Consider the following 26,568-nt stretch of genomic DNA (forward strand, 5'->3'; position numbering starts at 1 on the left):
CCTCTTTATACGGAAAAGAAAATCTAACAATTAACTGAACATCATGGTGGCACTCCTGGGGAATAGTTTGGGGTAAGAGGGTATACCGTTCAAAGCTCCAAAGAAGTGCACTTTCAGACTGCACTCTCCTTTAACATTATACATTCTTTTTATGGAAAAAGAAATCTCTTCTCATCTTTTCACCTTTTCAGCGTTCTTTTCTTCCTGCTAGTCTAACTGCTGCTTGGAAAAGGTAGCGACCTATGGAGAATAGGAAAGCCGAGCCCCAGAAAGACCTGACAACTTCAGAGATTGCCACAGTATCCAGTTCACTAGAGACTCTAACAGCTCCTAACCTTCAACATTAAGCTTGTGGCCTTGGGAGGAAGTAAAAACGACACCACCCTGTACATCAAAAGTACATCCACACCGTACAAAGTCTAAAGACACATAGTTGCACCACTGATCACTAGAATATCAAATACATTTCATAGAGGTAGAATAAATGTAAAAAAAACGTTTTAATTGCTACCAAAATAAAAATGTGATGACAACTTGTAAAGCTGCTTGACAAACCTGATCCAGCGTCTTCTTGCCAACATGATCAAACTGGTGGAGAGGGTTGAAACAGTCAGGGTCCATGCGACTCTCGGAGCCAAGGTCAAAGTTCACCAAGTGAGGAGGATTACTGGGCGAATTTGTGCTTCCACTTAGGTTTGACATCAGTAATTCCTGTATCCATGGCGGAAGTGAAGAGAGAGGGGAAAAACAAGAGAGACAGAGAAGAGGGAGGTTGAAAAAGACATATCATGACTGACAGACTGTCAGAACATATTCTGTGAAGAAAAAGGTTGACAAACTGAGACCAAATGAGGCAAAAAAGTTACTTTAAAAACAAAACTTCCTCAGACTGAAAGATTGATGGAGCATACTGAAGGACATTCAGCATCTAGACATTAGGATTTTTCTTTACTATTGCAATATTCTTTATTCAGTTGGACTGCTGACAAAATGAAAGCATAACATAATCAATTTCTCCAAGATCCAAATTGATCAGCCTCACAAAAGTATAAAAAAATCCAATATGTTCAGGAACATTACCATAGGCCTACAGTATAAAGTAATGAGTGTGTACATCTCTTTAAGTGTGTGCGTACATGTAGTACATGGGCATCCCGGTGTGAATTCACTATATTCCCATCCGTCAGCTGGACATGGCCTCTGAACCTCCTACCCCCCCCGCCTCACCACCAGCCCGGTCTCTCCCTGACCTTCGTGTTCTTGCGTCGACCTTGGCTCGGTGGAGATACTCGAGCTAGCAGGAGGGTAACTCAGAGCCTACCTGGGAATCCTATTCACATTCTATTCAATTGCTACGCAGAGTTATAGCTGTTCACTGATTCCAAAAACAGTAAAAATAATGTATATGTTTGTGTTATTCCACACCGTGTCCTAATAGACTAGTCTATAGGAGGACCATGTCTCTAAGAAACACATGAGCATCAGCCCAACTTTTCCCAGCTAAGAAAACTCTATTAGTACTGTATTGATTCTCATAGCATTCTGCAAGAGAAGATCTAAGCTTCTGGAAGTGTGAATAAAATATATGATATTTATATATTACGATGCCCTGTATTTTTTATTCCCATTTAATTTTAGCTTGATTTCATGTTCTATTCTCTTGGCTCTTAATCTATTCATTTTTTATTCTGCGCTTGCGCGAAGCTTTGTTTCCATGGTATAAATGTTTTGTGTAAAGCATTTTGAATTGTTCTGTTATTAATAAGTGCTATCTAAATTAACTTGCCTTGCCTTGAACATTTCTCCAACAAAGACTTACCAGTTAATATTTGCCAATGAATTCCAACCGATGTACAATATGATTCATCGTTTCCTCAAAATGAGAGTACATGCTCATCACCTTTTCCAAAAGGTTTATGTCCTCGGTATGAACCATTGTGCCTGAATGTCAGAGACAGGGTGGGGAAGTTGGAAAGTATTGGGAAATTGGAATAATCCACAATATGGTTTTGATCTTTTATAATGTCATATTTTTACAGAGTATTGCAGGCCTCATCCCATTATTGATAATCTTTCCCTTTTTAAGAGCCATTATGTTAAGATATAAGCCCAAAAGTCATTCAGTGGGTAATGTATAGATATTATTGCCTTTGTGATATACAGTAGCAGGAGATTTTTTGTGGGATGTAAATGTAGTGTGCTGTAGATAATGGATGTTTTTGTTTGATTTGAACTAAAGAAGAAGTGTTAATAGAGATACCCGAGGTGTTATAGAACCAGTTACCTGCAAGTTTCTGTATGTTACACTTTTTATGTCGTTTTTACTTCTTTCCAGGAGTCCTCTCTTTAACTCACTTGTTTTACCAGCTCTCTATGTATATATATATTTTTCAATTAAGTCAGGCACATTTCATTCAGTTAAACTTTTTTTTCTCTGAAGAGAGTTTAGCTAAGAGAACTTTTTTTAAGAACCGCTGCTCTTTCTCACTCAGATCTCCTACAAAGAGTTCTATGCTGAATGTGGTAGCTCCATGCGGCTCCCTATATTCTACATGTGGTGAGAGTATAACACAGGAAACCACTGTAGGTTTGCACTCTTGAGGTCACCTGAACAACAGAAGATCAGAACAAGCAGACTGCACACAAGCAGCAGCCCCCTTCCCTCCGTCTCCCCCTCCTGAACAGCCTGCGGCCTCAGGCCAGCAGCCACCTAATTGCTGGGGAGAGGGAGTGCTTCCCTACCTCATTGCCTTGGATGATGTGATAGATCTGCCTCAGGTAGTCGCTGCCACCTGCTTTGTGGCAGACCTCCAGCAGCATCAGGCCTATTTTCTGCTCAGTCAGTTCAGCGACTCCGCTCTCCTTTCCTCGCTCAGAAACACTAGGAGAGAAACAGAGATAGGAAAAGTAGGAGATGAGAGAGTAAACACAAAGACAGAAAAAACAGGCAGAGAGGAAAGAGAGGAAACAGGAATAGGGGGTGTCAGCTTGTATCTCTATTACACCTCTGGCTAAGAAAGTTTTTTTTAGTTTAGTGAATCATTTTGGGTACAATTTTCACCATTTTGGATTTGCAAAAAACGATTGACTGAAACACGACTCCTGAGATAATAATTAATTATCTGTTTTGGTTTTTTGAAATGCAATTCTTGGGAAGAAAAAAAAATTGAATAAACGTTCAGACCATTCAGGTTAAGGCTTGCACGAAAGTAAAAAACAGCCAAATTATTAAAGGGTTAGATAACACAATAACTTTACTGTTTTCATTTCCATTCATGAGATACATCGGGGAATTTTAACCGAAGTATGCTGGGCAATAAAAGTGATTGGTGTGTGTGTTTTTAAGCGTGTGTTACTGTGTGTCAAGGTCCTTATGCATGTACATTCCCCAACCCTGGCAGACGCCCGCATCATTTTCCTGCCCTTCCTGTATGGATGGATATCACCCTACCGTCCATCAAACCTTTCCTTCACATACACTTCCTGTCATTGTTCCTGCTCTCTCTCTCTTCCCCTTTGTAATTATAAGGTGGCAGAAACGGTGTCGCCTGTCAGCCAGCCATTGGCTGCTTGACATTGAGAGTGGCAAAGGAAGAGGAGTCCCCTCTCGTCCATGAACATCCCCTCATTCTTTTGCAGACGGCCCGGCGGTGGTGTTGTCGACGATGGTGGCTGTGCATCCGTGTCAGCACCTGTGCTGTATCCTTTCCTGTCCATCACTGTGCAGGTGAAGCAGATGATTGGATTCAGTCAGCGGGGTGATTAATGAGGGCCCCTCCGGATTTGGGACAGCCTATCAATCATGTCATTAGGGCCAATGTGCCCTGAAAGAGGCAGACCTCCGCCAAGGAATAACTGCATTCATCTTCATCTGTGTATGCATCCCGTCAGCCCAGCCAGGGTCACCATGATGGAGAACAATAATCTTCTCCTCTACAAATTACTTTGCAAAGACAAGGTGGGTGGCGTGGGGAGGGGGTGCAGTTGGGAAAGGAAGGAGGCAAAGTGGGATGAGGGGACAGAGATGGGAGGGCTCGCAAGGGCCAAATGTTCTTTGTTGAGGGGTGTACTGTGTGTGTGTGTGTGTGTGTGTGTGTGTGTGTGGTGTGTGTGTGTGTGTGTGTGTGTGTGTGTGTGTGTGTGTGTGTGTGTGTGTGTGTGTGTGTGTGTTGTGTGTGTGTGTGGTGTGTGTTTGGTGTGTGTGTTGTGTGTGTGTGTGTGAGCTGCTTTGAGTGGAGTGCCAGTAGTTTTTGGAGTTATTACACAGTCTCTCTCTTCCTCTCTCCCCCTCTCTTTCTGACACTGTATTCTGATTGTTTACAAGCCAGGCGTCACTTCCCTGTGAAGGTTAGTTTAATGAATAGTAATGATCCCACTGAATGCCTCCGACAGGTGATACATAATCACTCTTCTTTCACTTTTCCACTCAACCCCCTCTGCACCCCTCCATTGCCCATCTCTTCTCTTTTAACCCCCCCCCCCCCCCGATCTCACCCTTCTTCCTGTCACTGGAACAGACAGCATTTCCTAGAACTGGCTGTAATCTAATCAGTTTTTTTATTTATTTCATTCTCTTAATTTTTACATGTTGTGGTACGGGACTGAATCACCTTTTTATGAGGATGGATGTATCCAAAGTTTGCTATGATGAAGTGAGCGACCAGAGGCACAGTTTCTGGGAACAAGCTACAAAACAGCGAGCCAAAGGTCACCGATCCGCCCAAAGTGAAAGCTGTTTTCCCATCACTCCAGCCTGCAGTCCACTCAGTCAGACAACATGTCCATCATTTACCACAACAAACACATCTGAGATTCATTGATCTTACTCATGTAGCTTTAACATGAAAAATGATCTTGATGATACGATACATCAGAATTTAAATGCTCAATTAAAAATAAGCATATCTGAGCTGCATTCTTTTTCATTGTTGTATTCAGTATCTCTTTTGAATGTCAAGTAGTTTACTACACCATCAGTCAGTTTGATCAGTTTGAACCACCTCCTTCATCAGCCTTCAATCTCAATTACTATTGATAAATCACTAAAATTATGTACTGGGAAATTCACTTTATAAAAAGCTGTTTTTACGATAGAAATTATCTGCAAAAAATGATACCACAATTTTTGTTGAAGCCCTACATGAATAATCAATATCAATTGAGACTAATGATGGATAGCCATAATATAGTGTTTTCCTGAATGCATGAAAAAGTAATATAAATGACATCAATACCATTGTGACCTTCACCTCTTGCTAAATCCTCGCAGTTGACCTCTCACCTGTCTGAGCAGAGCTTGCGGGCTTTCTGCAGCTGCATGTTTGTCCACTTTGGTCTTTTCTCCTCCAGAGTCTGCAGCACTTTGTGCACTGTTGGTTTGGGAACGCCCTGTCAGACAAACAGCAGACCATTAAGGTTAATAAGTCAGAATTGTTGGCACACATTAAATCAACCATCAATATCCTAAAAGGATAGTATCAGGGTTTTTAAACACACAACAGGTTGGTATTATGCTCTCAGTTAACCAACTTTGAATAAAAACATCCAGCTAATTACTATAGATAGTATTGTTATCATTATTATTGTACAAAGACCGGATCATTTACCTTCTGTTGAATGCCCATGGTAGCCTGTAGGCACTCAGCCAGCAGGGACAGGGGTTCCTTTGCCCCACGGGTGAGAGCCAGACCACTGATCTCTTCTAGTGTGTCTGGGTCCTCCAGGCCCTGGATCAGACAGCCTAACAGGGCCCAGAGTAACAGGCCCATTAAGCGCAGCTGCCGAGCATGCTGCGAGAGGTGTTTCTCTGCCACTTGGAAGAGGTAGCGGATGGGGAGAGGTATGGATGCTACGGCCAAGGGCAGGTTGGTGAAAATGAGGGATAAGGCTTGGATAGTTACAGATATGACAGCTGGAAGGAGAAAGAAATGTTTGCTTTTGAAAACAACCACCAGATGTTTTATTGCTCATTTGAAAATGTGACAACCAACATACGTACTCTTAGTGTCAGTCTCCTTTCCGCGTGCTTCCAGTGGTGTGTAGTTCCACTCCTTGGGTATTTTAGCTAGGATGCTCTCTGGTACATTTTGCTTAAACAAGGCCCCACTAGGCTCCTCCGTGGCCTGCCAACCAATCACCATGGAGACCAGGTGTATCAGGATGCTGTGGATAGACTTTGTAACGATCGCTCGGACACAGCTGATCACTACAGGTACAGCCCGGGTCGTGTCTGAGAGAAACCGTAAAAGACATGCAGCGGTTAAATAAATTAGGCTAAAAGACCTTTCTATCTATCAATGATTTTTTTATGCTGCTGCAATAAAAAAAGAAAACATCTCTCCTGTGTATAAACAAGCATCAGGTTCATGTAAGGCTGTGTCAAGTGTGATGCTGTAGCAAGGTCCAAAGCCAGTGAAAAAGAAGACACCCAGGCGATTGATGAACTACTTTGGAATAAAGCACCTCTGCTCAACCAGGTTAACAAACAAAAAATGTTAAGTGCAGTTGACCTACAATGGTACAATGTCCTATTTTTGAGACCACCATCTGACAAACTCCCTAGTCACTTTAGAAGAATTAATAGAAATTAACCTTTAGAATATGATGTCAAGTAGAATTCCATAAGCAAAAATGTTGCCTGCTTTACGGGGAAACCCTGTTTTTTTATTATTTTAAAAGTAGACGTGTAGTACAAAGAAGTCTCTCAGTGCACAATAAAAAATATAATCCTCCAACTGTATGTAGGAACATTTATTACTGTTCTAATAAAATACATTTTTAATACTATACAAGGTCTTAAATCATAAAATGTTTTGACTTGTAAACTTGTCAGAGACCCACCGACATGCCATAATATTGACATAAAAATGAAGGGTAGATTAAGTTTTATGATTGCTACCAAATTAGAGTGGGTTACATGCAATAGCCCCTAGTCATAGCACGCTGAATAGGTGACTCCCCTCTGCAAACAATTGGAAAATACAGAGACATAAATAACTTGTCCATCAACAGACTTCTAAGGTATTCTGTTGAAGTATCTGCACTAAAAGCGAGTAATGTCAAGTTAAATTCAGATGTTCTCGATTAAACCCAGGTGGCCTGACAGCAGACGTTGTACTACCTTTTCCAGGTGCACCTCTTCTTTTGTCGCTCTGCCCTTTCATATCTCTCTCATATTGAAAGCAGAGCAGCTACAGCATGAAGTTGTATGGCACCCATAAACTTCCTACAGTGTAGACTGTAAAACCAAAGGCTACAACAGAGAGATATAGTGCTGTGACGACGCTGGAAGTGCACTGAAATCTCCAGGGAGGCCTAACAAATGTGTGACCTCAGAACCATAGAAAAGAGGTGAGCGGAACAGAAAATGATATAGCTTTTCGAAGGAGAAGCGCTCTGTGGCAGGTGAGACCTAGACCTATTTTTCAAAGTCACTTGGTTCTCAGAGTTTATACCGCCCGCTACAGTATTGACTGGAGTATTGATTCGAAACAACCTGCTACCGTGTGATGAAACATCAGTGTAAGTGGAGAAATAGTCAACTCTCAACATAATCTATGAAAGTTAACTCAAGTTGAACAGTTTAAATAGAAATGGGGGCACCGGGGGTATCCTGTAACCAAAGTTATAATACAAAGATTTGGCACAGTCAAATAATTAAACTAATTACCCTGTGAGGATAAATGATGATTGGATGAGTTTTAGAATTTCTCCCTGGCTTACACTATCTCTTTTTGGTTTGTTCCCTCTGTCAACCCCTCCCTTGCTCTGTCTCCATCCAAATACTCTTCTTCAATCACCCTAATTTATGCTACAATAATTACCACTCAACCAGGATATAAAAATCACCACCAAAAGGGGCTCCATACTCCACAGGAGTTCTGATTAAGCTCTGTATCAAAGCATGTACCAGAGAGAGGCAGAGAGAAAGGAAGAGTTTGGGAGTAATTGCAGTCTCTGTAACAGCATATTAAGTCGTGATTTAGCTCACGTGCATGCAATGTCAACACTGGCCCTTAGAAAAAAGAAATTGGGTCAGATTTACTTTTGTATTAAACTTATCTATAATAGATTTTCTGAGTATTTAGTGTCTCTCAATCAGTAAGTAAGTAAGTGTATATTTTCTATTAACACAAAAACACATTGGGTTTTGAAGCAGACAATGCATAGTAGGGCAGTACTGCAGCTCCTAAGGTTAGGGTAAGTCTGTAGTCAGGACTTCAGTTCTGCAACATTATGCAGCAGCTGGTTGCTACTTTACCTGCCAGTGTGTAGAGATGCTCCCACATGCGTGACCTTTCCAGGTATGGCTGAAGGGACTGAGTCAAGGCCTTTGGAACATTATTCAGGCAACTGAAGAGGTTGAACAATGCAACGATGAAGTCATCTCCGGCCTTGCAGCTGTCTGTAGACATTTCTAAGCTGTTCTCTTGGCAAATATCTGAGAAAAAAAGTCTCTGAGTCAGTTAGACACTTTTGTGCATAATACAAATAAATGTGTGGGAAATCAAAATGCTAATGAAGTTATGAAATCTTTAATATTCATGAATACTTGACACACACAACAGGATACAGAAAGAGATGAAGAGGATTAGTCATATGCACACATACTTTCAGTTAGTGGGTGTGTAGGTGAGTGTAAAATGTGACTTACGATTCAGAAAATATCAACCTTATGGATGTAGGTAGTGAAAGATATAAAACCATATTCTATGAAACAGCATCTTGATTTCTTCATACAAAAACACATTGGAAAATGTCAAGGCTGCCCAACCTGACACATGTTAACAGAACGGGTGAACAAAAGGCATTGTGAAATAGGAGGGGAAGAAAAAAAAACACACACATCTGTGTTAGATGGAGAAGAAAAACAGACCAGAAAAAAAAAACAGAAAAAGGAACAGATTTCAAAGGCCCCACAGCACATGGAGACAGGAAGTGAAAAGGAAGAGGTTTTGACAGGGTGTCCTTGTGGGGGTTGCTGTCTGAGCACAGGGCTGAGGATGGAGGTGTGTGTGCGTGTGTAAACCATATGGATGTCTATATACTGTATGTGTTTTGTGCACTTACAAGTGTGTGTGTGTGTGTGTGTTAAGTTGACAGGGGTTGCTGAGGAAAGGCCCATTGCTCCAGAGGTGGCAGACATCCAGCGGTCTGTCAGTCTGCTGTGTGGGAGATGACAGCTATTTGAATGGGAGAGTATATGCAATGCAGCAGTCAATGAGGGGACGCTGTGATGGAGGGCAGCGAGGCTTCGTCTGACTAATGCTGGACTATTTTAAAATGACAGGGCTAAATTAGCTGCTGCATTATAGAGACAGTAATATCAGCCACCTTAATAACAGGCAGGTAAAAAGCACTGCCACCACTCAAGGTCCAGATGAGAACTGATATCCTCTATCTCCCTGTCTCCATCTCTGAGTGTCCCTTTACATCTCTCTCCTTTTTCTTTCACCATAACATATCTAAAGCCTCTTAAGCCCCGGACACACCAAGCCGATTTTGGCCGTCGATGGATGTCAGGCCGACGATGAGAGTCCTGTCGCCCTACTCAGATTGGTGTGTCCCGCACCCAGGGTCGGCGTCATGGGGGGTCATTCGCGGGCCATGCCCCCCCAAATGAGTCACTGTTCCCCACCCAACGCAGGGCGGGCAAGCCTTGCCACTTTGCCGTTTTATTTTATTTTGTATTATCATATTATAAGTGAAAACGTTTCCAATAAAAGTTTTTTGTGTGAAATGAATCAGAAATATAGAACACAAATAAAAAACACAGCCTGAGGTGTGCTCACTGCTGCTCTTTGATTGGTGTGTTGCTTGACCAATGACCCCCGACCTTTGTTTTGTTGTCATTACGTGGCTGTGTGTTTAGATGAAAGCCCAGTGGTGATCTGTTCATCTGTTATACTGATTATACAGTAAAGCCATAGAAAATAATATGATACAGTACTACAAGAAGTACTTCTGGGTCTCTGTGTTTCATTCAAGCTCGGCTCTGTGTGTGTGTGTGGGACGAGCGCATTTTGTGTGAGTGGGCGAGCGGTACCGTGGAATGTTGTTGTTAGCATCTGTTTAGCTAGCTATGCTAATGGGTATAAAGAGCTGTTTCTACAACGGTGAAGGGAAAGTCCTCCCCTGTCAGACTGAGAGGATCTTATAACGTCAGCTCAGTGAGGTAAAGGACTCTCTCAGTGTTTAGATAGTTAACTTTAGTGTAATTTATCTCAGTGGGTCTCAAACGGTTTGGTCACCATTTATGCAAACAAGTATTTCCGAGAAACATCTTTAGCCTATATGATCATTATAGTTTAAAAATAATAAGAGAATAAATGAAAAACAGGTATAAAATACTATATGAGTATATATAAAGTTGTTATTAATAAACAGTGAGTGATTTGTAAAATATCCATAAAGAAAAAGAAAATCTGTTTACAGTTCTGTTTCATATGGGTGTTGAGAGATGTATCCATAGATCTCTTCATTTTGCTCTGAAAGTGCACCAGATTAATGCTTTTAACTTCAATATTTAAAATAAAATCTTGCTCGGGGAGCATGCCCCCGGACCCCCATAGAGGAGGTGAGGTCCAGCCCCCACTTAAATCATGTTCACATGGATGGGATACTAAATACATTTGCACACTTTTTATATGGTGGCCTATGTCCATATGTTTCTGTTCGGGTGGTCGTGCCACAACCGTGCATGTATGCACAAGTCATAGGTGCGCTATAAAATAGCACTACACCCCTGCAATGTGTGTGAAAGACAATAGACTTTACAGCATGTTTTGAAATTGAAGTTGCGTTGGTGTTTGTGTGTTGGTTGTTGACGGCAGTGTGTGCCCCCCCGTGGTCAATGATTTCCCCCCCATTCGATTTGTTCTAGAGCCGACCCTGCCCGCACAGTCGTGTCTTTTCGGCCGTGCCGACACCTTGTCGAATCGGTAGGAACACACCGCAAAGACTTCAGCCGACGGCCAAGTTGCACGTACAAACTGCGCATGCGTGAGTGGCAATAACTCTCCTTACCAGCAGGCGTCGGTAGTGAGTATTCGTCATTCAAAAGAGGCAACAACCGGAAGACAGCCTGCGTGATAACAGAGAGAAGAAGAACAGACTGCGTGATATAAACAACAAATAGCGTGTGCGTTCCATTTTCACTCTACAGCGAGAAGCTCATGGGGCTTTCCCGAACCTGTGTCGAGAGCTGGAGTTAAATGAAATCTCAGATTTGCCTTCTTAATAGTTTGTTTGGGTCCCTCACTTCCGTTTCGCTTCTCATGCACTGATTCGCTAGCTGAACAGCCAATCAGAGTGATTTCTTTTGCCGACTGCCCACCGATTCGACATGTTGAATCGGTGGGTTTTCGGCCGAAAAGGTGTCGGCACGGCTGAAAAGACACGACGGTGCGGGACACACCAATCTGAGTAGGGCGTGTCGACACTCATCGTCGGCCTGACGCCCATCGACGGCCAAAATCGGCTTGGTGTGTCCGGGCCTTAATAACACTCAAAAGTGCTCAACCAACCTGACCTACAATCAGTCTATTAGGCCGCATAATGTGGGTTATGCTTGCATCTTATTCATTCTACCGTGTTGTGTACTGTTTTTATTTTTGTTCCATGCTAAATGCTTGTAGCACTTCGGGATCTGAACTCAGATATGAAGCGCGTTATAAATTAAACCCATTATTATTATTATTATTATTATTATCTCATCCTCTCCCTGTCCGATAATTGGTCCTCAAGGAAAAAAGTGTTCATGATGTCACTGGTGTGGCTACAATGCTCCAAGGAAACAGGGGTGACTAACATAAATGTACACTTGGGGTGTTTGAGAGCATGGCATGTTAACTAGGGGCATTTCAGTAATGATCCTATTATGGAGCAGAAGATGACTTAAAGAACTGATGACAGTGCGCTGGCACATCTCGGAGTATACACCATGTATGCAGCACACACTAACTCTGCTTTTTGTTGGTGTTTCTGTGTCGATTTCTCGGTTCCTTTTTTTATTTTTCCTTGCTCTCTTTCCCTCCCTCTCTGTCTCAAAGCTTATCCAACCTTGATACATAGCCAAGACATACACCTGTTTATCTTCCGGACAACCAGTCAACCAGTCACAAGGGCCCTCTCTGCAAACCTCTGTAATTGGAAGCAGACATGCTGATGATTATAAAAAGGCGGTGTGTGTGTGTGATAGTGTGTCTCTGTGCACAATGTTGTATCATCTGATTTAGCAAAATACTTGTTGTGTACTGTTGATGTGGAGGAGTAATTATCATTTTGCAAATACTTACAATTTCATTATGAGACAGAGGGGGGTCACTTAGCCAGCTTGTTAGCTCTCTAGCAAGTAAGTATGCTTTGATAAGGCAGATCTTTGTATTAACAGAGCAACCACACTGTTCAAAAAGTGCTGTCAACTAAACAAAGTGTCAATAATACTGTCCTGTTCAATCTGCGGCTGACCTTAACAAGTTCTGTAACGCACTAAATAAACTGGAAGTAGTAGAGTCCAATTAAGGTCATTTGTGACTCACTGAATTATCATCTATTAGTGAGTTACACATATTCATATCAATAGAGCACCAAGAAAGAACCCATTATATACATGTACAGTATGGGGAAGTGGCTTATTGGAGTGTAGGCGTTCAGTCAAGCTGTTTCTTCTGTCTGTCTGCTTCCTGGTTAATTAGCCCGTCACCGTGATAACACGCGAGAGTCAGCGCTTCCAGCGTTGATTTACGGCAGCGTGCGGGGAGAAGCATTGCAGAGACTCTGAGCCAGACTCAGACCGAGCAAGAGAACGAGACAGTGAGAGTTGTTATTAATGAGGTCGCTATAATGTGAATTAATGTGCGAGTGCACAACAGTCTTTAAAGGTTAGACTGTTGCCAGTGTGGAGGGGAGAAGAAGGAAGGGAAAATCTTTAAAGGTCAGCGTGTGTGCTCCGCCTGGGCCTGTTGAGTGTTTATTACTACTCTCTATTGATTTAGTGATGATGGTGACCAAGGTGAAAATGATGATGATGACAAAGATGCTGATGATAACTTCATAAAATGGATAGAGCTCATCTAGGGTCTGTAAAACTCGTTTAGGCTCTTAGAGCACCATAATTAAGACACCGGTAAACACCATCCCACTCATGCCCGCTGGGGGATTGACTCTGTGGTCCAGTATTATAAAAATGGAAATATCAAATAATTAACGAAAGTGCCTGAAAGCTAAGCATGTACTGCACACACACGTTGCACTTGATCCATTTATGCAGACACATTCCTATATAATAAAAAACAGACTTACAAGAGTTCTCCAGGAGTATTGTGGGCAGGTGACAGTCTCTGTACAGCAGCATTCGCAGAAGCAACCTGGGATTGTGTCCTGGGTCAGAGGTCAGCAGCCTCAGCTGACACAGAGAGGCCGCCTGGCCCACGAGGCCATCTCTGAGAGTGGGAAAAAGGAAAACAAAGTTGACAGTTCTGCAGTGTCAGGTGAGTGTTCAGAAAGCAGTACATTTTGCAAGAGACAACAAAGGAGGGAAAAAGCTTCACAAGTGAAAGACAGAGACTGAAATCACAGTTGCCTTTGATGACAATCTGGGAAGAAATTCTGTTTATGCTACAATGGTAACTTCCTTCAGTGTCACTCACTCCTGATATAAGTCTGCAAATGCCTTCACTCTCGCTTACTTATAGCGTGCACCGGGAAGGAATTAGCTCTAATCTTGGCCAGCTAAAACCAAATTAACATTTGGGAGACAGCCAAATACATGAATATACAGCAGTACCCCCCTCCTACATCTTTTGTATAACCAAGAGGCTGCAGCCAGCTGTGGGTAATGAGCCGTATCCTTGGTGAGTGTGTGTGTGTGTGTGTGTGTGTGTGTGTGTGTGTGTGTGTGTGTGTGTGTGTGTGTGTGTGTGTGTGTGTGTGTGTGTGTGTGTGTGTACCCTTCAGAGCCTGTGCTTGTGGTTGTGTACGTGTGCAAGTGTGAGGGCATGCTGACATGTGTGTGCCTCCATATTACTTTATACATCTCAATAAAATCTAATGGTAGGAATGGACAGAGTTTGTCTAAAGAGCGAGGAGGCGGGAGGTGGTTCAGGGGGTGTCAGCCCAGAATTAACCATTCCATTTGAGCCAGAAAGCTAGAGCAGGGTGCACCCTGCTGCTTGACTGAGGAAAACTATGCCTAAATCTGACAGTGCAATTTATGATGTCACTAGGACCGCAAATCCAGAAGAAATCCTCTTTTAACTGCTCTGATAAATCTAGCCAGCTACAGCGCAGGGTCAGCTTACAAAACACACACCCACACACCCACACACCCACACACACACACACACACACACACACACACACAGAAAAAAAATGCAACGCCTAAATGTGTGTAACAAATGATAAGGCCAGAATACATGACTTCAGAAGATTTTTTTTCCGCTTGTAATGCTGGATAACTTATTTATGTGCTTTGAGATTTTATTATTGTTTTATTTAATAACCATAACAATGTGTTTTATTCTAATAGGCTGGAGAGAGATCTGGCCGCAGAGGCAGAGTCCTGGATGAGGACCTGTGGATTTGGCCCCAAGCCACAGGCAGGCCCCCTGGCGCCTTCGCATGCAGGCAGGAGGTTGGAGCAAAGAAATAAGAGGTCATAAAAATAAACTAATTTCAGCTCTCCAATACTTAGGAGCAGGAGAACTGAGGTTAGTTTGATTTGTGCTCCATCAGCACGCAATGACATCACCTCTGGCATTGGGGAGATGAGAGGGGAGGAGGTGGAGTTAGGGGTGAGGGGGGAGAGTGATTGACTGCACCTTGGAGGTCATAACAGTAACTGGACACACATGTATGCATGCATGTACACATTCATGCACACATCACACTGTGCTCTGTTGACGCCTCATGTGTAAAGCCCTCAGCAACCATCAACATAAACAAAATCAGTGTCAACGGCTACGGTAGTTTATTTATTATTTTGTTCTTTCCCAGCTTGCATCTGTGTTACATTACCACAGCAACTCTTGCTTGAAGGCCTGGGCCACGGGTAAGTCTGGTTATATATCCACAGATATAGTATGCGGCTATAACTCTCACACACACATATGGTTCTCAATACAGTGGGTGGAGGTGTGTGTGATGGCTAAGAAATACCAGAGCATGCGAGTGAGTTTGTGTGTGAACATGCTAATGTGAACCTACTGTATGTATTTTACATACCGTATGGCCTGCTCTGTGAAGAGGTCAGGGTTGATAGCGTTTAGCCAAAGGACAACAGGGCTGTCATGCTGAGGCTTGGACTCTTTCCCAGGATTATTCATCAACATCCTAGAAGAAATTGAGATCACAAATGGCAATTGTGACATCTTCAATTTACAAAACATGTTGGTGGTCATACTTCTTCAGGGAATGATTTCATTAAAAAAAAACATATCCTGGTTAAAGCATAGTATTTTTGTATTTTACATATTTGGTTGCCCACTTATGTTAAGGCAAATGTAGGGCTAAATGTAAGGTCCATTAGGACATAAGATTCAAAAGGCAACTACCTCTATTCAATAGATTAATATTAAATAATAATTATGCGCGTCGTTTTCAAGGCTGAATTACCCAAATATAACAATGTATACCCACCTATACAGCAAAGAAAGCGGTGCAGTCACAATGACAAGGACTGTCAGGAGTTGCTCACACAGGCTGTGGATTTGGTATGGCCAGTCTGATCCGCCCGCTATTATGGCAATTGCTGAAGAAGGATTGGAGCGCCACAAGGCCTCGGGACTCTTACACACACTCCACATAAGCTGCTCCACATACAGCAATACTGCTGTAATGTCACATCTTAGACACCGAGTAGGGAAACAGAAAAGGGAAATGTATGGATGAAAAAGAATAAGATCAGAGGGAACACATGAAGAGAGAGAAATAGAACTGAATGCAAACATTTCTGTCTTCAAAGGCTGAATCCACCATTTATCATGACATATTAGCCTCATAGTACAGCCCGTCAGATAACAGAACCCCAATGGGATTGAACTGTTATTTAAAGTCAGTGTACTAATGGATTTGGATTTCACAATAAAAGTCATGGCTTTTACATTTATACATCCCTAAATCCGTTTCCTAAATTGGGGAAAGCTGCTCATCATCTCTCATCTCTTCATTCATGCTCCTCCTATGGCCTGAATCGTAAGACACACACACAGATGGACTGATACAAGAGGAATGAGGTAGCATAAGAGTACCCATGTGAGTGTTATATACATAGATAACTTGTAAAAGCTTTGAAAAGCCATATGTTTAGGCTAGCCTTACACTTTACAACTGTCCCTCCAGAAACACATGCATCCCCAAGCAACATAAACCAGCCTTTTTGTTGACATCCTGTGGTGCTACACATGTAAAATGCACTTCATTCTGTCATTCTCCTCATCCTCTTGCTGTGTGTCACATATTAGCCTGTTCATTGTCATTTTTCAGCTACTAAGAGTAGAAAGAGGATGGAGAAGATGACCCCTGAGCCTGTACAGAGAGTGTGTCTATGACATGCTAACACAACGTCAGACCACCTCCGCCACAAGACCCCCAGGAGTTGAGGGGCCAACAGTGAGAGAGAAATGTAGGGCTTTGTCTATGGTTCTGGTGAAGTTTAGGATAGCATAATTCATAGCCATTTCTATATATTGTGCAGTATATACCATTCATGTTGGATATACAAATACATATGTAAGAGAGGTAGTTCAAGAAGATGTCACACATACAATCAAAAGTCATTTATAATTATCAGCAAAACAACAAATTATTGAATTGTGATAGAAATAAAATATAATTCCTGGGGTTAGAAATTCAATCTTGACCTTGCAATGAGTTATTGAGATACAAGCACCTCTGGCCCAGGTTTGTTGAAAGCTGAGATTAAAATGTCAGAAGGTCAGAAATAAACAACGAACCTCAGTTGTTAAGCCATCATGAACAAGAAGTCCATAAAGCTAACGCTAACATAACTTGTGGTGAGGTTTTTTTCTTCATTATCATCCCATTATGTGTGGGCTCTGCAGAGGGTAATTCTTCCATATTGTGAAAATGAAACTTGTACATACATATTTCAGAAATTAAATTAAGAAACAGTTTTTTAAAGAATATAAAGTATATTACTTTTTATGTATATTATTATAGTGGCCTTAAAGGTCACCTATTATGCAAAATCCACTTTTTCATGTATTTTATACATCAACATGTGTCCCCTCTTTGTAAAGAGATTCTGAAAGTTTCAGGAAAAAAGATTCGCTCACTTTTGTCCTGATCCATTTATATAAAAACCTGTCTGAAAATGAGCTGATCAGATTTTGGCCACTTTATGATGTCATAACTATGTGTTGGCTTGTGTAACCATTAGCCAATAACCAACCAAGGTAACCCCCCCTTTTATATTACAAAAAGTGACAAGAAATCTCACTTGAAAATAACCTCGGACAGTATGGCACGTGATGAGTACCTGATTTGCAGGTGTCTCTTGTACGATGGACGGGCCCTGGCATATCTTTGCACCAGCAGCTGTAAAGTCTCTGACAGCACCTGTCCCAGCACCTCCTTGGCCATCTCTGCCGGGAGAATCGTCCACAAGTCGCTACGGAGCCCACACAGGAAGTAGAACCACATCTGCACCGAGAAGGAACAGCGCTCACCCTGTGGAAGAAAGAGGTGGATGGCAAGGAGGGGATGGTGGGGGGTTACACATGATGAAGATATATTGAGATATGGATATTGGCAGTGAAGAAAAACAGAGAAAACCAAGAGGCGAAAGGAGATATATATGGGAGAAAGAGAGAGTGAGAGAGAAAACATGAAGGGGAAGAAAGAGACAGGGAGACAGAGGCAGGTCTGTCAACACCAGGATGTCTCAGTGGTCACGCCACCTGCACTCTGCACCTGGGTTTCTTCCCCCACTGGGATTTTAGACTGCTTTAAAGTCCTGAACTGGAGAACACATCACTACAGGCACACACTTGCACGCACATACACGCTCAAATGTACAGCGAGAGAAAGAGTGAAGGGGAGAAATCGAGAACTTCTCTGCAAACTGAGATTGAGACTAAAGAAAGACAGACAGAGAGGGGGAGGACAGATGGAGGAAAATAGATTCTTATCCTGCAGCTCTTTGCAAAAATATATAGAATAATTCATTCATTAAACCGCCTACTTTGACTTTTTAACCTTCAAAAATAAACTTTTCCAGAGGAAGGCGCGTGTGTGGCGGAGATATTTACACATCCAAAACTTCCTCACGTCTTCAAACTCATCATTCCCCACAGTCAATTCTCATTTTCCTGCCACTTCACCTCATCTATCTCGTATTTTCCTTCTCTCATTTATTTCCCTTCCTCTCTTCCCCGGAGCCAGTCATTTAGGGATTGGTGGTTGATGGGGAGCGTGACCGAGCGCTATGTCCGGGATTAGGCCGCCATCCTACGCCTGTGGACTCAGCAGAGCAAACGCAGACACAGACGTTGGATCCCAACCAAGAGCAGCCACAACTACATGTGGGGTTTGACTGTTTAATCCCTTCACTCAAGTCAAACCTTATTTAACCAGCCAGGTCAACTATGAACAAATTCCTGTTAAAGATGATGGCCTGGCAGCACTGACGACTGTATCTGGGACAGAAAACTGAGGATGGAGTCAAATTGGAAACTCATAGCAGTTTTTTGTATTCTCTCAATTGGCTCGGTATGCTCTGAAGGAAAAATCCTGCAAAGGAAGGAAGCAAAAATAATGCTCTGAACTTCCTTTGATCACCTTAACTGACCTTGTTCCTGTTATTATACCATAGGAATATCCAACCACAATGTGTCCATTAAATGTAAAATAACGAAAACAAAGTAAAAGAAGGGTCTCTCAGGAGCTGCACTGAGCTCTACGAGAGATGAGAAACATGGCCAGGAATCCAGAAGATTGAATCCTGGTGCATAGAACTACATATACATACTAGATATGGAAACAGACACAGACACACACACACACACACACACACACACACACACACACACACACACACACACACAAACACACCACACACACACACACACACACACACACACACACACACACACACCACACACACACACACACACACACACACACACACACACACACACACACACACACACACACACACACAACACACACACACACACACACACACACACACACACACACACACACACACACACACACACACACACACACACACACACACACCAAATGAAACGCACATTCTTAGATGCTGCTGCACACTCACACATGCATTCATCTGTACAGATGCACATGGGCATGCTTGAAGAGAAGCACACACCTGCGCACAGCAGGTCTGTCTGACACCAGTGACCCAGGGAAGGAAGGAGGAACAAAGGGGGAAATAGGCAAAAGCAGGGTAAAGTATGAAAGAGAGAGGAGGTTTAGATTGGTTTAAGGGCATAAAGGTAGGGGAGTTTCAGAGGCCCTATGCTGTTTCCAGACAGTCCCAGTGTAGACTGCAGACTTCAGACAGTCGAATCCCAGGAGCCCCCGGGGCAGCATGGAAGCCACAGATGTTCTCAGGGAGCTCAGAGTAGAAGGCTTGGTTAGAAGAGGGAGAGTGGGAGGTAAAGGTGTATTGTGGGAATGAAAAGCATAAGAGAGAAAGCTCCAGAGTATAATTCCTAGAGTTCCTCAACATCTACAGAACAAGCCTACCAAGACAAGTGGCACTGGAATTTCCACTTTTGACAATTACGGGAATGACAATACTGCACATCATATGTCTCACATATGTCTTTTTTTATTTTGAGGTAAATATTTAACTCTCAAATAGGGAGAACATTTAAAATACCAGAAGACTTAAGTATAGGAAGACAGTTAAATCGTTTTAAAATCTTTATCATGTAAGAGGTGTGGTTATGTATTTTTTTTTAGTTGTCTTTGGGGGGAAATACATTTGAACCAGACACATGTTCGGGAAATGTGGGGACCCTTTACCTCGTGGAAAGGTTGGGGGTCAGCCCAGTGGTGACTCTCTGCGTCTTGAAAAATGCAGGTGGAACAAATCTGGATACAGTAACTGGTCAGCTGCTCCCTGAAGGCCTCCGCTGTCTCTTTGTACTTCTGAATAGGCAGCAGGGTCAGGGGTCTAGGCATAGAGGAAAGAAACAAACCTTTAAAGGTAATTACATCACAATACATTATCTATACTACATATGGCATCATATGAAAGAAGAAAGGGACCGATGGTATGAAAATCCACAGAGCACATTCTGTGATCCAGATGCATAATTGACTGCTGTATATTCAGCAAGCTATCAAACAAACATGATGTGAAATGAATATTTCAAAGAAATTATGATTTATTCTAAAAGTTCAGTGTGACATTTCATATCCTTTAAATCTGCCTGCCTTTATACTTTCCAGACTGGCAGGAGTTTAACAGGGGTGCAGGAGGCTTAAAACCAGGGGGACTGGATGGTGTAGAGAGAGGGAAGTACTTTATGACCGGAGGGAGCACGGTGCAAGTGCAGGTGGAGGGGTGCAAGGGGCCAAAGGTGGGACAACAGGAGCACCGAGGGCACCGGGGATGTCTTTAGGGGGGATGTGTGGAGAGCAGAGGTTAAAGGGGTATTACGGGGCATAAAAACTCACCAGATGTAGACACAATATGGGTGTCATTAACTCCTGTCAATCATTTCTACTCCTTTCTTACTCTCTGGTCCACTCCTCTTGATCTCAAATGTACAGTTTCAAAATGTTACTTCTGTTTTCTGCAATTCTGTTTATTATCTGTTGAGCAGGCCGTTGACAGAAGCTTTGAACTGATTAGGCATGATATAGATGAGGTAATGGGTTATGTTGAAAACAAAACATTTCTGATTATTTTTACATAGCTTTATGCTGTCTAAAGTTTTTGTAAAAATGTATGTATAGGTGAATCCTACTTTTTTCCAACAACAGGGCTCATCTCCATGTTTGTTTTGATTAGTGCACGCAATCAAGATCACTCACAAAGACATTATATCAACACCTGCAAACACCCTCTCCTTACACTTTAGCCGCAGTAGAATTAGAATCTTTCAGCCTGGCATGGTAGTGCTCCAGTCGTTGCTGCACATAAATGCAAGTGGCCAGCAGAGCAGGAAGGTTCCTCAGGGGTGCGGAGGATGGTACCTCCAGGGCCCTCTCCTGCAAACGGCCTAGCAAGGCAAACACTGCCCTGCTACACGCTTCTACAAAGCTTGATCGCACCTCAAGGAGAGAGCTGTCTCTGCAGGCTGCTGCCAAGGGTAGTAAGGCATCCATCTCAGTCATGATCGCTCCACAAAACTGAGGGGGAAAGGAAGGCAAAGATGAGACAAGATGATCTCAATAACAGAGGGGAGATATGTCAGTAAAAGGAAAAACTGAAAAGAAACATCAAAAAGCAATCTCATTATATATAAATAATAGAACATTTGTGAGGACTCCTCTGAATGACAAGACTGAGCTGAGTATTACACATGCATATTTCTCTAACATTGCGCAAGGCATTACAGCTGAAAAGCAAACATCAGTGCAAATGTAGAATACAGATGTCAGAAGACTTGCCCTCCACGCAAACTTTGCTGCTGAACATGCATAATTGGTATCAGGTCAAATAAAACCTTCGCTTCTGAGAGAACATCAGCTCTTGTCTAATTTTATAACAGCACACATCATGTTAACCACATTCAAACTGAATTGTTACAGCACATATGAGGAGGTGGGGAGTCAGACGTGCTGAGAAGAAAGAACAGAAAAGGTCAGGCAGACGTAAGAGTGAGTAAGAGGAACGGAAAGGGCTGTTTCAGTGATGTATAAGAACTACAGCTTTTTTAAAACTGCCACAGAAACAACCAAGACCTATCTCATTTATCCACATTTGTCCTGGAGAAAGCCCCTTTGGGAACAGCGCTGCCTACACCTTCCCTTCTCCAGAGGCTGGGAGACTGGCTGATCTAGGCGCTTTAAAATAGTCATGCTTTTTTTCTTGCTGAGACACAGATAAGCAGTCTGGGATTTAGCTACAGTAGTATCTAAAAAATGAAAAATGATCATTATAAGAAAGCAAATGGTGGATCAGCAAGCTTTAAATACTGCTATATTGATGCTAGTCTATTCTTCTTCTCGTGTGTGTGTGTGTGTGTGTGTGTGTGTGTGTGTGTGTGTGTGTGTGTGTGTGTGTGAGAGAGAGAGGGTTGGTTGCTAAGTCATGCACAAAATATGTGCATGGTTTGCATATACAGTAGTGTTTTAAATGTAAAAAAACATGTTATGTACCTCTACTTCTGCAGAGAATGACCTCATGTGCTTCTTATTGACATCACATTGAGTGAACAGTGAAAGACGAGAAAGCAAGTGCCATGGAGTCACATATGTATGTGGGTTCACCTCCAAATGTACACACCAATACATTTGAGTTATGGGTCAGGCTGATTCTTAAAAAAAACTTAAAAGAAAGCACATGTCACATATTCAGAGCTACCAGGAGAGGTCACACTGAAGGGAAAAAAATCACCATAACTCAGAAAAGTCCATGCCAGTTTAATCAATCAATCAATCATAGCATGTGTTACTTGTATCTAGAGTCACGCACTCTATTACTAGACCTACTATAGGAGCTGACTGGGAAGATCGACATTCTGTCAGATCAGGGCTCCAGCATGTGTACACAATTGACAATTTCACAATCTCTTTACACACTTTCCTCCTTAAAAAGCTTCCAGTGGGGTTAAAAGGCCTGGTAACAATGGCCATTTAGACAATTAAGTCAATATCTGGCTGTATGTAGTCATTAGGAGCTTAGCTTTGAGAGAGAGAAAGCAGAGGCACACACTCAGCATTACCAGGGTGATGGAGAGGCCATGGAGAAGCATCTCATACACATACAGTATTGGCACGAACACACACACTGAGCAGACATTTATCCTCACATGCAGACTCGCACAGGAAACAACCACACATGCATCCACACTGAAGTCAGACTGAAATCTTAGCTAAGATCAAAGCCCAGAATCCCACCAGGACCATTGCAGCAAGGTGAAAGATTGTATAAAGTTTTTAAGTGCAGGGAGGCCTTTTTCTGTGTGTCTATAATTTGGAGTAGGCAGACTAGTGTAGAACTCAACATGCAGGTGAGGGCGTCAGTGAAGTGTGAGTACAGAAAAGGTACTTCTGTTGCTATAATAGAGAGGTAGCATTTAGTTTAGAAGGGCCTACCCAAACAAGGATAGTTCAATCCCAGGTTCTCACAGAGGGCAAGTTCAAGCTGTTCAACAGAGTGTATTTGGCATTCAACACACAACTGACTGCCAATAAAAAAGTACACCATCTAAAGTACTCTGATGGATGAACAGTATCATCAGAGCCTGCATATGTATGGTAATGCAGACAGTGAAGAGGGTTCAAATGAAAAGGAGCGTGGATTGGGGTATGAACATATGAATATAAATGTGTGGAATATTGATCCATCATAATGCCTTTGAACCTGCCATATTTCATGCTTATGTCTCGTACAGTAATTTGCTCTCTGCTCAAACACTAGGGCATATGTCAAAAAAGGAAGGGGGGGTACAAATATATATATAATATCTGTCTAGCTCCGTGTTATTGAATGCAAATGCATGCATGTATAACCTTTTGGCTGAAAGGCTCTCATATTTGAAGCGTTGACCTACACATTAATACGTTGTACAGGTCCTGAGCACAGACAAATTCTGACACTCGTTACCAATGAGAACCACGAATACTGTCAGTGTAAAAAGGCTAGGGGAGAGGGGGAGGGGAGGAGGAGGAAGAGGAGGAGGAGAGATTAAAGGTGAGGCAGTTTGATAAAAGTCTGCACAGTGTGCAGTGTAGCAGAGGTATTAGAGGAATGACAGTTGTAGAAGGTTTCAGGGAGTTTCATGAGGACTATAATTAAGAAAAAACAGCACAGTGTCATTTTAAATGGAAGTAAGTAAATGCCGGTTAATCTCGCAACATTGGAGAACCTTTGTAGAGTTGGATACTAAGCCTTGTCTCAAATCAGACACAAGTCTTCCTCCTGAGAAAAGTCAATCTCTGCTGGCCACTTCACCTCTCTGCCATTTCCCAGGCCCTCTCTTCTTATCTCTTTTCTCAAACTATCCCATCGTTATCCTGCTCTCTACCCTAGCCTCTTTGCCTTTGTGATACATCCCTCTATCCTCTATGTACGCTATACTTTCCCCGACTCAACGACTGTCTCTACACACCATCAAGCCCTTATAATATCAGCCATAGTGCTTATTGGTTTCCTCCTGGCTCTCTTTTGTCCCCAGAGTCCTCTCTTCAAGTAATACTGAGTATTTCCAAGGCCCTCTCTGATCCAAGGTGTCAACTGAGTCAGGCCCAAATCCTTTGGGCTCTCTATTGTAGAGGGTGCTTTCCTCTGGGGCTACAAAAAACATTAATCTCCCTGGGTCAGGATGATGTGTAGACTTACATTGTTCAGCCAGAAAGTAATAAAGGAGATACCGGTATGTATGGCACAACATGTTCATGCACAGGCTGAGGACTGACAAGTCAGGGTCGGTTAATTGTTCACACAAGTGCCTTTGTATTAATCCTGTTATATGTGTGAGTGTTTGTTTGATTGCATGTGTGTGCGCGTGTGTTTACAATTGCTCTCCAGGCTACAGACTTTTTTAACTTTGAGCTGTGCTGTTGGCCATTTACAGTTCAGTGTGTCAGCTTCAGTAAAGCATCTTTGGGCATGCTATACTGCCTTTGGGCACAGTGTTGAAAATAAATGCTTTAAGCACACTTTTATTATAATATCACAAATAACTAGTTTACCTCTATGGTCTCTATAATCTCGACAGCATATTGGACCCTCTGTCCTTAGATGTAAGGTATATCAATTCATTTTGGTGGTTTATGATTTGAATTTTTTATACAACTTTATTGATCGTACCTTTAAACCTGTAAATCAGGTATTGTTGGCACAATCCAATACTGTGTAGTGTTTTTATTTACCTCCTACTAGGATTATAGATCATACTATTAGGAGTTAACAAAAAGGTGAGGTCAAGATGTTTTTTACAACCTCCTTTTTCAAAGTAACTTGCAAGATGATCCTCGTTGAAGGCTACAACCCATCTACAGACCTGAATGATGTTGACCCACATTGAGTACAACTAAAGTCTATTCATCACAGACACATCTTTAAAAGAGTAACAACTACTTACAATTAATTGTCAGATATGTAACCTAAGCCAATCAACATTGACAATCTTTTCTATCTTAATCCAGAAATACCTTTGCTGTCATCATAGGAGTCTCTCTCTCTGAGTAGGTGTAGAAGGAATCTTCTCTGAGATGTGTGTTTCCGGCAGAGATGGCAGTGTGTCCTCTTGTGCGGCTCAAGGGGATTGAGGTTTGTCCTGAAGAATAGAAGTCCTCCTCTTGCTTTAGACTTCTGAAACAAACCTCATCCAGGACCACTTTAACACAATGTGCCATGTGAGGGACCAGCCCCTTAAATGCTGACCTCCAGTCAAACTCCAAAACCTGTGCCTGCAAAATAGGAGATCAGCAAAACAGCCAATTAATGTCTTAATGCTGAAAAGAATGAAATAGAAAATATGTCAAAGGAGAAATGAACAAGTCTTACCTCTGGCGTGTGGATTAGTGTTTCTGCTGTGGATTTCTTGCAGTCTGGTGTCATGTCCAAATCCTCTCGATTCCTTTTCAAGATGCCTGAATGACCAATACATGTTTTAAATGAAAACATTATGTAATAAGTCTTAAAAGGTATTAAACAGCTGCTGTGTATGGTCAAGCTCTCAAATCAAGTCAGTGACATTTTAAAAAGGGAGCAATAATGATACAGAAACTCAATTATAGATAAAAAGCAATGTGGCATTTTGAAGCATCTTTCAAATATATGCATTATTTAGTATAAATATTTCAATTCCACAAATGGTTTACTGTATCATATTGTGTTAAAGGCCTGACTGGATGCCGACTGCAGTCACACACAATGAAAGCAACTGTATATAACTCAAAGCCAGATATGGGTCGCATTGCTCCCATCTTTCCCCCACTAGCCAATTGAGACATTGACCGGAGTATGACTGTAAATGCCTCAGAGGGAACAGAAAAGGCAGTAAATGCTAATGGCGACGGCTTTACGAGTCTAAATTTGGGGCTTAGATTTGATTTGAACCCAGATAGCATCAACCACATATGGGGTAATTCCTTGAGGGGAGATTGTGTGGATGTGCGGGGAGACGGGGGAATGTAGAGGGGGGTGACGTGAAGACAAGCATACAGGATGTTGAATTGGGGTGCAATTAAAAAGCGTGAACATCAAGGCCTCAATTTCCTAATCAGAAGGCGAAGAGTGAGACCCCAGGCGAGGCAATTTAGCCGAACAAGACCGTGTGGAATGGAAGAAGGAGGAAGCAGCAAGCGCATCACTTTTTGACCTTTAAGCCCATCTGATGAATTTCTGGTAATTAAGCCGTTTGATTGCCTGGAATTAATGATTTGGATAACTGC

General features: G+C 42.3%; 1 protein-coding gene across 1 annotated transcript in view; it reads right to left on the minus strand.

Moving 5' to 3' along the window:
• Positions 1-26,568, minus strand: part of kiaa0825 (KIAA0825 ortholog) — a 109,696-nt gene that overhangs the window by 60,689 nt on the left and 22,439 nt on the right. Inside the window, exons 8-21 of the mRNA XM_034117776.1 lie at positions 25,679-25,764; positions 25,324-25,581; positions 21,074-21,351; positions 20,017-20,167; positions 17,498-17,688; positions 15,637-15,843; positions 15,223-15,330; positions 13,303-13,442; positions 8,261-8,440; positions 5,999-6,229; positions 5,607-5,911; positions 5,282-5,388; positions 2,743-2,881; positions 556-711 (exon numbers count right to left, since the gene is read on the minus strand). Of these exons, the coding sequence (XP_033973667.1) occupies positions 556-711; positions 2,743-2,881; positions 5,282-5,388; positions 5,607-5,911; positions 5,999-6,229; positions 8,261-8,440; positions 13,303-13,442; positions 15,223-15,330; positions 15,637-15,843; positions 17,498-17,688; positions 20,017-20,167; positions 21,074-21,351; positions 25,324-25,581; positions 25,679-25,764 (2,537 nt within the window). The remainder of the gene's footprint in view (positions 1-555; positions 712-2,742; positions 2,882-5,281; positions 5,389-5,606; positions 5,912-5,998; positions 6,230-8,260; positions 8,441-13,302; positions 13,443-15,222; positions 15,331-15,636; positions 15,844-17,497; positions 17,689-20,016; positions 20,168-21,073; positions 21,352-25,323; positions 25,582-25,678; positions 25,765-26,568) is intronic.

Source organism: Trematomus bernacchii, unplaced genomic scaffold (genome assembly GCF_902827165.1).
Source record: "Trematomus bernacchii unplaced genomic scaffold, fTreBer1.1, whole genome shotgun sequence".
Taxonomy (NCBI): Eukaryota; Metazoa; Chordata; class Actinopteri; order Perciformes; family Nototheniidae; genus Trematomus; species Trematomus bernacchii.